Here is a 14,929-nt window from a genome sequence, read left to right as displayed (position 1 = left end):
TTGTAAACGGACACAGTGCTGCTACACTCTTTCTGAGCTTCCCAGAAATTCTTGGCCATATGGCGGCTGGAGAAAAATGATGAGAGTGACCTGACTTGTGGGTTTGATTCACGAGTCTGGCCGAAGCCAAGGAGCAGTGGAGCCTTCCCGGGAAGCTCACACAGGGACCGGAGGTTCCAAGGCACTAAAAGAAAAGTGGAAGGAGTGGATGAAATGAAGATGGAGGCTGAGTCCCTGAAATGAACCCCTGTTCTTTCCCTAACAGTCTCACTTGCACAGGAGTGCCTAATCGAGAGGTTGACCTTCATGTTTGACCCATCTCATAACAAGTGTGTAACTCATGGGAGGGAGGGAAGGAATATGATGGGTGTGAACAAAGACACACAAAAAATGAGTAATGCAATATTCTGATGATAACTCCACATCACTGATAAAAATTTTTTTTTGGAAGAGAATGATAAATAAGTCCAGCCATCCAAAAATACAATTAGAAATATCATAAATAACCAAAAGATATTATGGTAGGAATGAACCAAAACATAGATTTCATGAAAGATGCTAATGATGTAATAGTATGAGTGAGGACGCATAAGTGGGGCCTACACCGAGATGCCACCCAACACTTGGAATCTACACTAAAAAGGACCAAATTATGTAAAGTCACCTTAAAACGAAGGATACCTTCAAAGTTGGAGGAATTGATTCAGATCTGAAGATATAGGCAATGTGAAACGTAACCGAGGGTGTTGGCATCATGGAAACTCAGCATGAAGACATCGCTGAGGCAAATGTTGGCCATGCCCCTGCCAAGCACTGCACAGGGGAGATGGAGAGTTAGTCACAGGACTGTGAGTTTTCAAGTTCCATTCGTGAGGACTATTGTGAAAAAAATGTGCCAAATGCCATCTGACATTAATTCCTTTAACTTCCAGTGCCAATTCCATGCTCATGTGGTAGCTCAGGAGTTCCTGTTACAGTCTATTCTCCTGTAAGTTCATAAGTAGGCGTCCTTGATTTATGGGCTTGGCTAATGTGAGTCTGCTCCAAGAGGTGGCTTCCTCGTTGGTGTGTAAACAAAAATCAGGCCCACGGTCATGATTAAGGCTGTGATTTCTGCCCTGAATGACTTTCAGAAGACAACTTCTCCCTCTCCCCCTTCTTCAAGGGAATGCCTAGTCCCATGACAGCGTGTACATTTTCTTTAAAGCAGACGCTATGTGAATGCTTATGGACTTCGGAGAATGATAACATGCCAGTAAGCAATCAACTAAGTAATGATGGGGTAAGGCAGAGTGCTCAGGGCCCTCAAAGAATCTCGGGCATGGCAGGAATCCTGATAAAAACCTCTGAGTGGCTGTCAGTTCCGATGCTCGAATGCATCGTAATAAAAAAAAATGCATGCACCCAGGGTGGTCCAGCCCATCCTTGGAGACCTCTTTTGAAGAGTTTCTCCACATTTCAGGTCATACTCATCCTCGGCCCGCTGGACTTTTCCTCCATCAGAAGAATCTATGCTACAGTCAGAATGGCATTCCTAGGCACTTCCCAACTCGTATTAGCCCCACCCTCTATTTCAGTGCCCTTTGCCAGGAAACCCCATTCCTTTTCCTCTAAACATGGCCATTACCCTCCGGCTCTGTAGGACACAGCACTTCCCTGACTGGTTGTCACAGATTTTAAGATGGTGGCGGAGACTGAAGAGAAGAGTCCTATTTTCTTTTTAAGGTTCTTAGAGGGGACAGGGAGGGGCTGGCCACTTTCCCCAGGCTGAGTTCATGAGTTTATGTCAGGATAGATGAGGCAGACCAGCAGCTGGCACACTGAGCTACAGGAAAAAGGAAGAACCAAATCAAAGTGAAACAGGCTCCACACCACTCAGCAGCCTTGCAATTTAACAATTAACCGAATGTTGGTTGGCAGCAAAGCAGGGGGCGTGAGATTATTGGCACGTTTGACTGACAGGTCTACCATTAAGGAGAAATGCCAATTTGTTTCCTAAAGGGGCTGTACAAATTTATACCACCCTCCACCCCTCTGGCAACGTGCAAGAGCTTCAATAGTTTCACATCCTCCCTAAATTTTTGATATTGTCAGACTTTTACATTGTTTTTCAATATAGTGGTGTAAATTGGAATTTTGAGTTTTTAAAATATATATATTTTTATTGATTTAAGGGAGGAAGAGAGAAATAGAAATATCAATGATGAGAATCATTGAGCGGCTGACTCCTGCATGCCCCACAATGGGGATGGAGCCCACAACTGGGGCATGTGCCCTGACCGGGAATCGAACCGTAACCTCCTAGTTCATAGGTCAGTGCTCAACCACTGAGTTATGCTGTCCAGGCAGAATCTTGAGGTTTTGAATTGTATTTTTCTCAATTGCTTACGTTTTTTTTTTTTTTTAACATTTCTTGGCTATACTGTATGTTTCCTCTAAATAAAATTCCTAGCTACATCTTTTACCCACTTCTCTATTGAGTGGTTCGTGGTTACTGGTTGTGGGAGTTATGTTGTTGAGACTAGTCCTTGGCCTGTGTGTGTCCCAGTCAATACCATGTGAGACAGAAGAACTGGACACACAGCATGGGCGGCAGCAAGGCTGGCAGCAGCTGGGCACCCAGCATGGGTGAGCCCATGAACTCATGAGAAATAGTAAATAGTTGTTTTTAGTGATAGTTTGTAACAAAGCAACAGATAATTAAAATAATATAAAACTTTGTTTTATTCATATCCTAAGGCCCAAGTTTTCTTTCATAACATTATTGAACTTTGGTATCATTTTTAGCTGATCAATCTTCCCAGAGTTGTATCTATTTTGTTCAATTTAGAAAAGGCCAAACTTTTGGTTTTGTTGAAATATATATATATATATATATATATATATATATATATATATATATACACACACACACACACACACACATACACTTTCTGTTTTACTAATTTCTACTCTTGTTTGTTTAGGTATTCGTTTTCTTCTGTGTAGTTTGGGGGCAATGCTATTGCTTTTCTCTTAACTTCTTAAGTTGGGGCATTTAACTCATTGATTTTGAGGTTTTCTTCTCTTCTTATATAAATACTTAAACATATAAATCATCCTCAAAGCATTTTTTGTTGCATCCCATGAGTTTTGGGATGTCACGTTTATTATTATCCAACTCTACACATTTAGATAACTCCTCTGTACTATAGATTTTACTCCTGTGTTTTGTACATTTATCCACTTCCCCCACCCATCTTAGCTCTATACGGCCCAACCAGAAAGGGGTGCTACTGGCATCTAGTGGGTAGAAGCCAGATGCTGCCAAACACTCCTCCTAGGTCACAACACGGCACCTTCACCAGCCAACAAAGAATTATCTTGCTGGCGCTCAGTCCCACGACATTTTCTAATTTGTTTTGAGATTAAAACTTAAGTATCATTGAGCAGAAGCAAAAGACACAGTCTTGGGTCTGAGTCTGTCCAAATCAGCTATCTAACATGACCCCATGAAATGTTCTCATGTGAAAAATGGAGATAATTATTTTGGGGGGACTATATGAAGCTCAGAATGGATCATGCATATGATGTGCAGCAGGTGTATAAATCCTGGTGTATAAATCAGGATGCTGTACAATAAAACCAAACGCAATATGGAATGCATAGAATTTATTAAGAAATAGAGGTACAACTTCCCCTAACCAGGAAGCCAACTCAGAGTGACTGTGGAAGAAGAAAGCAGGATTACAGGAACCAGGAGCACATGGGAAAAGAAAACAGGATTGAGATGATTTTCAGCAGTTGCAGAAAACCTATGTAACGGTTACAAGAATTCCTTTTTCTAAGTTACACAGAGGATGAAGACCTGGACTATGGAGTCAAAGCAGAGACCACAGCTCCATATTGAGGATGCACGAAGCTGACACATGTTCCACACACACGGGAGGAAGAGGATTGGGGACGTCCTCTGCTCTCCATCCAGCTGATTCAGAAGCTGTATCAGGCACACCAGTCACAGAAATTAAGGTACAGCATGCTGGTTGTCAGCCAAGTTGAGGAAGTGAATTCGTTTCCAAAATGGCGAGTCAGTTAAGAGGTGTTGTGTGAAGATGGTGGTTCTTTGGTGAGGTGATCAGCAGCAGGAAGGCTGGCAGCAGCTGGACACACAGCAAGGGCGGCAGCAGCAGCTGGGTCGGCAGCAGGTGGTTTTACAGCAGGTGGTCTGACAGCAGGATGGGCGGCAGCAAGGCTGGCAGCAGCTGGACACACAGCATGGGCGGCAGCAAGGCTGGCAGCAGCTGGACACACAACAGGGGCGGCAGCAGGTGGTCTGACAGCAGGTTGGACGGCAGCATGGCTGGCAGCAGCTGGACACACAGCTGGACCCACAGCAGCTGGGCTGGCAGCAGGGAGTGCTACAGCAGCAAGGCTGGCAGCAGCTGGACACACAGCTGGACCCACAGCAGGTGGGCCTGCAGCAGCTGGGCTGGCAGCAAGGGGAGCAACACATGGTGTCAGGTGTGGAGGGTGGGTTCCTGTTCAGAGGTGAGTTTCTCAGATGCTGAGGGCTCCCCTTCTATCCTGGGGCTTTTATACGCTCTCCCACCCAATTTGGACCAATGAGCAGAACTTTCCTTGTTGTTGTTCATATTGTTTTCCATAGTCACTGGGGAATTGTAAAAAAGGAAGTTATTTTCTACATGTTTTAATGAGTAGCAGATAAGTGTTTAATATGTTTCTTAATTGAGAATTACGGAAACTTTTTCAGATAAAAGGATGTTAGCATCGTTCCTGTTTTGTTCATAATCTAGTCATAAGATACAGTTCCTGATCACCTCATTAGGTTCAATACACTTTCCCTCCTCAGGTATTTTTAAATTGAATTTATTGGGATGATATTGATTTGCAAAACCATACAGGTTTGAAGTGTACAGGGCAACAAAACATCATCTGCACCTTGCCTCGTGCACCCTCCGCCCCAAACAGTCTCTTCCGGTCTCCATTTCCCTCCCTCTGCCCACCTCCACCTATCCCCACCCCCCTTCCCCTCCAGTTATCACCACACTGTTGTCTGTGTCTATGTGTTATGTATATGTTTTTTGACTAATCCCTTCACCGTCTCTCTGACAGATACCAGACTGTTCCATGAATTAATGCAGCGGTTCTCAACCTGTGGGTCGCGACCCCTTTGGCGGTCGAACGACCCTTTCACAGGGGTCGCCTAAGACCATCCTGCATATCAGATATTTACATGACGATTCATCACAGTAGCAACATGACAGTTATGAAGTAGCAACGAAAATAATTTTATGGTTGGGTCACAACATGAGGAACTGTATTTAAGGGGCCGGAAGGTTGAGAACCACTGCATTAATGCCTCTGTTTCTGTTCTGTTCATTGTTTCTTCAGCTGACTTTGATTGGGACTTATTTCTGGGGTGATGGGCACGATGCTGACATGTTTACAGTGACAAACTGAATCCATGCCCAAGTCCAACTCTGTGTCAGGGAGGAAAAAAAGTTCTCCTTTACCCTTCTAGGTTCTGCTTGCTGGTCTAAGAGTTAAATGGACAAAATCTGATTAACAGGAAGAAAACAAACAACCATTTAAGAACATGTATAGCTCCTGTATACATGGGAGAGACTCGGGAACTAAGTCACTCCCCTGAGATGGCATCTGCCTTCACCTGAACGCCATCTTCAATAAAGACAAAAGCAGACCTGGGGAGTGGGGCGTTAGTTATGAGAGGTTGCCAGGGGAAGCACAGCAAACAAGGGTAAAGTTGTTCAGAGTGAAGTCCCTGCCTTCTCCATTGGTAGGAGTTTCTAGAGACTGTCATCCCCTCCTCCTGGTATAGCGTAAAGGGGAAAAAACATAATTTTCCCCTGTACATTCACCCCCTTTTTAACCAAAAGTAATTATAGTAAATCTAATTTGTTTTCATAACAAGTCGAGTCTTACTAAATTTGGCCTGCTTATTTACCTAAGAGCAGCAAGAGTGGTGATGGGTCATATAGGCTCTTATATTTATGTTTACAGTTTATTAAAATTTTCAGGGTGATTTTGGTTAATAAAATTATATAGGTTTCAAGTGTATGCTTCTACAATACACGGTCTGTATATTGCATTGTGTGTTCACTATCCAAAGTCTCTTTCCATCATCATATATCTGACCTCCTTTACCCTTTTTACCTCCCCCACCCACTCTGGTAACCACAACACTGTTGTCTGTGTCTATGAGTTTTTGTCTTATGTGTTCAGTTTTATATCCCACATGAGTAAAATTATATGGTTCTTGACTTTTTTTATCTGACTTATTTTGCTTAGTATTATATCCTCAAGATCCACCCATATTGTTGCAAATGGCAGTATGTAATCTTTTCTTATGGCTGAGTAGTATTCCATTGTATATATGTATCGTATCTTCTTTATCCAATCATCAATGAAGGACACTTAGGTTGTTTCCATGTCTTGACCACCTTGAGTCATGTTGCAATTAAATAGGCGTGCATACATCTTTACAAATGTTTTCAAATCTAGGGGTAGATACCCAGAAGATGGATTGTTGGATCAAATGGTAACTCCATCCTTAGTTCTTTATGAGAAAGCTCCATATTGTTATCCTAGTGGCTGTACCAGTTTAGATTCCCACTAGCTGTGCCTGAGGGCTCCTTTTTCTTTACATCCTCTCAACACTTGCTATTACTTCTCTTGTTGATAATAGCCATTCTAACAGGTGTGAGGTGGTACCTCATTGTGGTTGTGATTACATTCTTTTAAATCTGTTTTGCTGGTACTTTTCACTGGAATCTTCAGACTGAACTTTTAACAGCCTCTCGAGGCTAAGAAGCCAAGCCAGAAGATGCTTGCAATCAGCTTTGCCTGCAATACCTATAGATTTAGGTCAATTTCTCTCTTCTTGAGCTCCCCAAAATATCCTGAGTTTCTTCCCACAGAAAATTAGCACTGATTTCTTTTTCCTTCTTCACCCTTCCATGAATAGAAGATCTAATTTACTATAGATCTTAGCAACCTCAGTCTATGTTTGTTTGTTTCTTTTTTTATTAGGTTAAGAACTTTTACTTTTTCGCTTAAAGGAAGCACTTTACAGTTTCTCTTTAGCATATCTGAGCTGCCAGCATCACTCTCTTACACTTGGGGCCATTATTAAGTGAACACGAGTTACTTGAACACAAGCACTGCAGTAGCAAGGCAGTTGATCAAATAACTGAGACAGCTACTTAAGTGACTTACGGGTGAGTAGGGCATATAGTATGGACTTACTTGACAAAGGGAGGATTCACTACCCAGGTGGGATAGAGCAGGACAGTGCAAGATTTCACCATGCTACGCAGAATGGCGTGCAACTTAAAACCTATGAAATGTTAATTTCTTGAATTTTCCATTTACTATTTTCAGACCATGGGTGACTGTGGGGTAACTAAAAATACAGAAAGCAAAACCTCAGATTTAAGGGGGAACTGCTGTATACTGAAAAGTGTATAAAACATACATGGATAATATAATAAACAATTATGAAGCAAGCATCTATCTATCCCAACACCCAAGTCAAACAAAAGAGCATTGCTGTCACCAAGAGGGCCCTGGATGTGTCTTCTCTTGACCACATCGCTCTCCTTCCCCCCTACATATAATCACTGCCCCGATTCTTAATCTTTTCTCTGATGTGCTTTAGTTTTACCACCTAGGTATGCATCCTAACCATGATAGTTCAGTGTTACTTGTTTTTGAATTTTATATAAGTGGGATCTTCATATATGTATGGTGTGTTTTTATTCTCTCATTCAACTAAGAGTTGTGGTAGGCAGCCCCTAAGGTGGCCCAGTGATTTCTACTTCTTGGTGTTCATGGTCTTAACATAATTCCCTCCCTGTGAGTAACATGCTTCCAACCAACCACCTCTGGCAACATCAAGCGATTAAGTTATATGAGATGGTGACTTTCATCTTGCTAGCCGACTCTCTCTCGCTCTCAGGGCTTTGAGGAAGTGAGCGGCCCTGTGGGGGAGAAGTATGTGGCAAGTCACTGAGGACAGTCTCCACTCGACAACCAGCAGGGAACTGAGGCTCTCACTCCAATGGCCCTCGAGGACTGGAATCCTGTCAACAACTACATCTGTGAACTTGGAAGTGGATTCTTCTCCAGCTAAGACTTGAGATGAGATGCCAGTGCCAGCTAACACCCTGATTGCAGCCTTATGAATCATTAAGGAATAGAGAGCCCAGCTGGGCTTTACTTGGGATTCCTGATGCACGAAAACTATGAGACAGTAAATGAGTCTCATTTTAAGCTGCTAAAATTTGAGGTAATATTAGCTAACAATAGATCATTCGTACAGATTTATCTAGTACCACACAACACAGAGATGAGGATGAAGGGATCAAAGGGTGCAGAGAAGTTAACAGGCTAGAATAGCTCTAGCCACAAGGCCAGGAAACCCAACCAGCTGAATAAGCAAGCTCCCTAGGAGGACTCAGGGGGTGCCCTGTGTAATAAGGTAAGAAGGAATGAACAGGTAGAGAGATCTATTCTCTAAGGTTGGAGCTCGTGGTAGGGAATATTGTCACAGAACTGAGTTCCCAAGGAGCAATGAGAATGAGAATGTCCTTGAAGTAGCAGAGGCCAGCTGGCAGCATTTAACGGTCAGAGTAATGTGGGTAGAAATATGTGATGGGGAGCAAGCACATTTGGGATAACAACTGGGGTGAAGTGCTGTGTGACCCACAGGCTCAGGTCAGTGATCCCAATGGGAAATTATGACCCCTCACCCAGTTTCCAGGCTGAGCCAGTTCTCAGATCTACAACCCACTGACTCATTGAAAGTAAGGCCAGTCCTCCAAGACCAAGGACCACAGCAAGTGTATGTAGCATTGATCACTCTAGTCCAGCCGTGGGCAAACTACGGCCCGCGGGCTGGATCCAGCCCGTTTGAAATGAATAAAACTAAAAAAAAAAAAAAAAAAAGGACCGTACCCTTTTATGTAATGATGTTTACTTTGAATTTATATTAGTTCACACAAACACTCCATCCATGCTTTTGCTCCGGCCCTCCGGTCCAGTTTAAGAACCCATTGTGGCCCTTGAGTCAAAAAGTTTGCCCACCCCTGCTCTAGTCCTTTCCCAAAGGAATCCACAGCCATTTCCTCAGGGGACACTGGAATACCCCCATTGGACGTTGTTGGTTACTGTATCTAAGTTGACACTGACAGCTGACAACCATTCATAATATATGTTTAAAATGTGTTAAAGGACACAAGTAATTACATTTGGAATACTGGCGTCTTAGATTGGGTGCCCTCAGGAACAGACTTCCAAACAGGGGTTTGAGATCTAGTAGTTTATTTGGGAGATCATCCTAAAAGGCACTGCAGGGAACCTGGGAAGTGATCTGGGGAAGGGACGGAGGCCAGTGTAGGGTGATGGAATGAGCAGCTTACTCCTGTGGGCAGCTGGGCGTCACTCCACCAAGGACCTCTAAAGAATGGTACTCCTTGCCCCCACCTGAGAGGAAAGAGCTAGAGTATGTACCCACTGCACCCATCACTGGCCGAGAATTGATTCTACACACTTGGACCCCCGGCCTGCCTTGAGCTGGCTCCTTCATCCAGAGAAAGACCACAGGCCGACAGATCAAAGTGTTTGCTGTAAGAAACCACCTTCCTACATTAAAACAAGGATGCTGAGGGCATAGAGGGGGTGCATCCTGAAATCACCTGCTGTCCTCTGCTCTCTGCGGAGAGAACAACAGAACAACTGGCAAGTCAAGAGGAAAAATGATCAGACACGATACTCTTGTATTTGTATGCCTGGGAAATCCAGATTTATTTAAGATTTAGGGACATCTCCATTTGAAAAAAGACGGCCGGGAAGAAATATATCAATAGGGACGACATGTTGGTTGAAAGATTTCAGAGAAAATGCAAACTTTGTGTTCATCTGGGAGACAGGTAGCAACATGCTCTGGGGGGGGGGGGGGACGACAATATATATTAGGAGGCCAAAATCAGTTTAAGAATCAGTTGGAACTAAGTTTTGACAATTGGCCTCTCATGACTCAGTTCAGTTAAACTACATCAAGAAGATTGGCTGATGAAAACCAGTGGGCGCAGTTCAGGGAAGTCAGCAGACTGGGCGGCAGCAGGTGGTCTGGCAGCAGGTGGGACGGCAGCAGGTGGTCTTGCAACAGAGGGTCGGGCAGCAGCTAGGGCGGCAGCAGCTCGACACACAGCAGCTGGGGCGGCAGCAACTGGAGCCACAGCAGGAGCCACAGCAGCTGGGGCGGCAGCAGCTCGACACACAGCAGCTGGGGCGGCAGCAGCTGGAGCCACAGCAGGAGCCACAGCAGGAGGGGCGGCGGCAGCTGGACACACAGCAGCTGGGGCGGCAGCAGGTGGTTTGGCAGCAGGTGGGGCGGCAACAGCTAGAGATGCAGCAGGTTGGCCTGCAGCAGCTGGAGCCACAGCTGGAGCCACAGCAGGTAGGCCTGCAGCAGCTGGAGCCACAGCTGGAGCCACAGCAGGGGCGGCAGCAGCTGGAGCCACAGCAGGGGCGGCAGCAGCTGGAGCCACAGCAGGAGCCACAGCAGGGGCGGCAGCAGCTGGACACACAGCAGCTGGGGCGGCAGCAGGTCTCCTGGCAGCAGCCTTGGCCACAGCCCTGGTCAGAGCACACGGATCCACAACAGGAGTTGACCATGGTGTCAGAGGGTGGAGGTTCGGAGTGAGTTTTCAGGAAGGTGGGTTGGAAGGTTTGGAAGTCTGCTCGCCCCAGGTCCCCTTTTATACCCTGCTAAGGGCCGCTGTCATCAGAAGCTGTGCTCTTTCCTTGTCCTGTTTGTCCTAATTAACAGGTGATTAGGAAATTAGCCAGGTTTGTTTTCCTGGCTACCCTTTCAAGATGGATGGAAACATTGTTTCCTTTTCCTGATGGGTTAGGATTCCTCACTTCAGCTCTTCCTGGATCATCTCTTATGTGTCTTTCTTGCTTCATCTTCCTTAAAGAAAGCTGTCATGTGATTTATGCATTTAGATCATGTATGTGTATCTCATGTTGCACAGCCCAACATGTCTGCCTTTGGGTGATAATGAGCCACATTCCTTTTGGTGACTTAGGGAGATACAGCTGCATTCTAGTTTGATGTCTCATTCATTGTGGGGTCAGGTGGGCAGAGAAATGTTGAATGTGAATCAGGGCATCGCTGGCATAAGAATAGACTCTTAGGATATTTCCTCTCCCCACTGCTAATCAGGGACCATTTTCCAGACTTTCAGATGGGAAATAAGTAACTGGTGTACGAGGAAAAACCAAGTCATGAAATTTTGATGTTTCTTCTTTTCCCTCAGCTCTATTGAGGAATACGTAATATGCGAAATATTACACTTCTAATGTATACATTCTGATGAGTTTGGACATATGCATGTACCATAATACCATTTCCATAATTAAGGTACTAAATATATCCATCACCTCAAAAATATTTCTTTCCATCCCCTTCATTTTTTGTGTGTGTGGTAAGAACATTAACCTAAGATTTACTTTCTTAACAAGATTTTAAGTGTACCATACTATATTGTCAACTATAGCCATAACGTTGTACAGCAGACCTGTAGATGTTATTTGCCTTGTATCACTGTAATTCTATACCCACTGAATAACAGCTCACCATTTCCTACTACTCCAGCCTCTGCAAACCGAAATTTTATTCTATGCTCCTTTTGTGTATTTAATATTTCAAATGAGTGATTCATGCAGTATTCGTCCTTCTGTGACTGATTTATTTCACTTAGCATAATATCTTCCAGGCCCATCCATGTTATCACAACTGGCAGGATTTCCTTTCTTTTTTTAAACCATTTCTTTCTGAATAATATTCATGTTCATTAATGTACCAGAGTTGGCATGCATTGTGCAATTCAGGGTGTCATGGCAGAAAGTGGTTGGCAATGAGTGTGAACTTATACTGAGGTTACTATCACGGGGGAAAACCTTTGCCTTTTTCATTCTAAACTGCTTTAATCTCTGCTGAGAGATGTGTAGGGGTTATTTAATCTTTTTTTTTTTTTTTACCTGATACCAGCAGTAACATTTTTTATACAGTTATAGCTGAGATAGAGGTGCTGAGGGTGAATACATTAGGGAGTATGGCTAGTTAATATAAATACTCCCAAGAAGTTTAGGTATACTTACTGCTCCCCAAATCAGGTGCCATATATTGGATTAGTAACGACTCTTTCAGATCTAAGACAGGCTGTGACTTTCATCTTAGATTTAGTCTCCTATGCAAGGATGTCTAAAGCTCTTTGAACTTGAAACTGTTGAGGGGCCCTTCATGGGTGAATGATGGAACACATAAACTGTGATACACCACAGAACAAGGTATTGATACAAAGAACAACATGCATGATCTCAAGGGAAGGATGCTGAGTGTGAAAAACCAATCACAGAGGTTACACACTGTAAGATTCCATTTGTAGAACATGCTGGAAATAAAATTATAGAGATGGAGAACAGAGTAGTGGTAGGCAGGGGTGTCGGATGATGAGTGGGAGGGAGTGGGTGTGGCTACAAAGTTAGAGCCTTATGGAGAAGGGCAGTTCTGTATCTTAATTGTGATGGTGATTACACAAATCCATACAGCACATATGATAATCTGCATAGAACCCCCCCCCCACACACACACACACATTCATGAGTGCATGTAATACAGGTAAAATCTGAACCAGTTCTGGGGATTGTACTGTGTCAGTTTTAGAATTTTGAGATTTCTATAATTACTTAAGATGTGACCATTTTTTTTTCTATTGACTTATATAAGTTCTCTATATATTTTGGAAGTTAGCCCAGCATCAACTATACAATTTGCACATATTGGCTCCCATTCAGTAGGTTGCCTTTTTATTTTGTTGATTCTTTCCTTCCTTTGCTACATAGAAGTTTTTTAGTTTGCTGCAGTTTCACTTTTTTAGTTTTTTTGCCATTGTGTTGGTGTCAACTCCAAAAAATTATTGCCAAGATCTATGAGAATGAGCTTACTGCCTATGTTTTCTTCTAGGAATTTTACAGTTTCAGAGCTTACATTCAAGTATTTAACTCATTTTGAGTAAATTTTTGCATATGGTGTAAGATAGTGGCCCAGCTTTATTCTTCTGGATGTGACTTCACTGTTTTCCCAATACCATTTAGTGAAAAAACTGACCTTTCCCCATAGTGTATTCTTGGCTTCTTTGTCATAAATTAATTGACCATATATATTTGGGTTTAATCCTGGGCTCTCTGTTCTGTTCCATTGATCTATGTGTCTGTTTTTATGCCGAATGCCATACTGTTTTGATTACTATAGCTTTGTAAAATAGTTTGAAATCAGAGAGCATGGTGCCTCCAGATTTGCTCTTCTTTCTCAAGATGGCTTTGGATATACTGGATCTCTTGTCATTCCATATAAATTTTAGGATTTTTTTTTCTATTTCTGACATGAAAAATTTCATGGGGATTGCACTGAATCTATAGGTTGCTTTCAGTAGTATGCTGATATTGTGACTACTTCCTTTTATCTATAAAAGTTTCAATGAGTTGTTCTCAATTAAGGAACACATTAAACACCACTTTTCTAAATATTCATATCACTTAGGGAACAACTTCCTCCTTGATAATTTCCCTGTGATTACCAAAACAACATAAACAAAAGCAAGGAAAGTCTTACTGATTGGTCCCAACATTGGGGCCCAGTGTATAAAACCCCCAGAACAGAAGAAGTCCTCAGAACCTGAAAAACTCACCTCTGAACAGAAACTCACCTTCTACACCTGACACCATGTGCTGCTCCCCTTGCTGCCAGCCCACCTGCTGTGGGTCCAGCTGCTGCCAGCCTTGCTGCCGCCCATGCTGTGGGTCTAGCTGCTGCCAGCCTTGCTGCCGCCCATGCTGTGTGTCCAGCTGCTGCCAGCCTTGCTGCCGCCCATGCTGTGGATCCAGCTGCTGCTGCCGCCCATGCTGTGTGTCCAGCTGCTGCCAGCCTTGCTGCCGCCCATGCTGTGGGTCTAGCTGCTGCCAGCCTTGCTGCCGCCCATGCTGTGTGTCCAGCTGCTGCCAGCCTTGCTGCAGCCCATGCTGTGGATCCAGCTGCTGCCAGCCTTGCTGCAGCCCATGCTGTGTGTCCAGCTGCTGCCAGCCTTGCTGCCGCCCATGCTGTGGATCCAGCTGCTGCAGTCCATGCTGTGGGTCTAGCTGCTGTCAGCCTTGCTGCCGCCCATGCTGTGTGTCCAGCTGCTGCCAGCCTTGCTGCCGCCCATGCTGTGTGTCCAGCTGCTGCCAGCCTTGCTGCCGCCCATGCTGTGTGTCCAGCTGCTGCCAGCCTTGCTGCCGCCCATGCTGTGTGTCCAGCTGCTGCCAGCCTTGCTGCCGTCCAACCTGCTGTCAGACCACCTGCTGTAGGACTACCTGCTGCCGACCCAGCTGCTGCTGCCGCCCTTGCTGTGTGTCCAGCTGCTGCCAGCCTTCCTGCTGCTGATCATCTTGTCAGAAAACCACCATCTGAGCATAACATCTTCGGCTAACTGACTTGCCATTTTGGAGACTTGTTCACTTCCTAGACTTAGCAACCAGCATGCTTGACCATAATTTTCTGGGACTCATTTGCTTGATACAAGCTTCTGCATCAGCTTGATGGGGTGCACAGGACGTCCCTGATCCTCTCCCTCCTGGGTTGGTGGATCATGTGCCAGCTTCCTGCATCCTCGCTATGGAGCTGTGGTCTCTGCTTTGAGTCTGTAGTCAAGGTCTTCACCCACTCCCTCTGTGTAACTTAGAAAAACAAATTCTTATAATTTTTAAAAGGTTTTACAACTGATAAATAATCCTCATAATCGTATGTTCCTTATCAAGGTAGTCATGCTTCTTGTAACAGGCTTTCTTTTTTTAGGATCACTTT

The 14,929-nt window shown here is 44.2% G+C and overlaps 2 protein-coding genes across 3 annotated transcripts; one reads left to right on the top strand and one right to left on the bottom strand.

The window, feature by feature from the left end:
- Positions 1-4,114: 4,114 nt before the first annotated feature.
- On the bottom strand, positions 4,115-10,698 carry LOC308532405 (uncharacterized protein; the record flags this gene model as incomplete). 2 transcript variants are annotated; one of them, XM_081109854.1, is made up of 2 exons in its annotated part: positions 4,115-4,324; positions 10,132-10,698. In XM_081109854.1, 2 exons carry the CDS (start codon positions 10,696-10,698, stop codon positions 4,115-4,117), a joined length of 777 nt encoding a protein of 258 aa, XP_080965980.1. The 2 variants fall into 2 exon arrangements, with proteins under 2 accessions (XP_080965980.1, XP_080965981.1); XM_081109855.1 differs by lacking the exon at positions 4,115-4,324 and having other exon boundaries at positions 10,123-10,698.
- Positions 10,699-13,813: 3,115 nt separating this feature from the next.
- Positions 13,814-14,509, top strand: LOC308531889 (uncharacterized protein; the record flags this gene model as incomplete). The annotated part of the gene is made up of 2 exons (XM_081108980.1): positions 13,814-14,134; positions 14,276-14,509. The coding sequence occupies 2 exons, from the start codon at positions 13,814-13,816 to the stop codon at positions 14,507-14,509; spliced, it is 555 nt and encodes a 184-aa protein (XP_080965106.1).
- Between the last annotated feature and the right edge of the window lie 420 nt (positions 14,510-14,929).

This window comes from Myotis nattereri, assembly GCF_964212035.1.
Source record: "Myotis nattereri genome assembly, chromosome: 16".
In the NCBI taxonomy this organism is placed as follows: Eukaryota; Metazoa; Chordata; class Mammalia; order Chiroptera; family Vespertilionidae; genus Myotis; species Myotis nattereri.
Note: the sequence above shows the minus strand (reverse complement) of the source record. Positions and strands in the feature narration are given on the sequence as shown.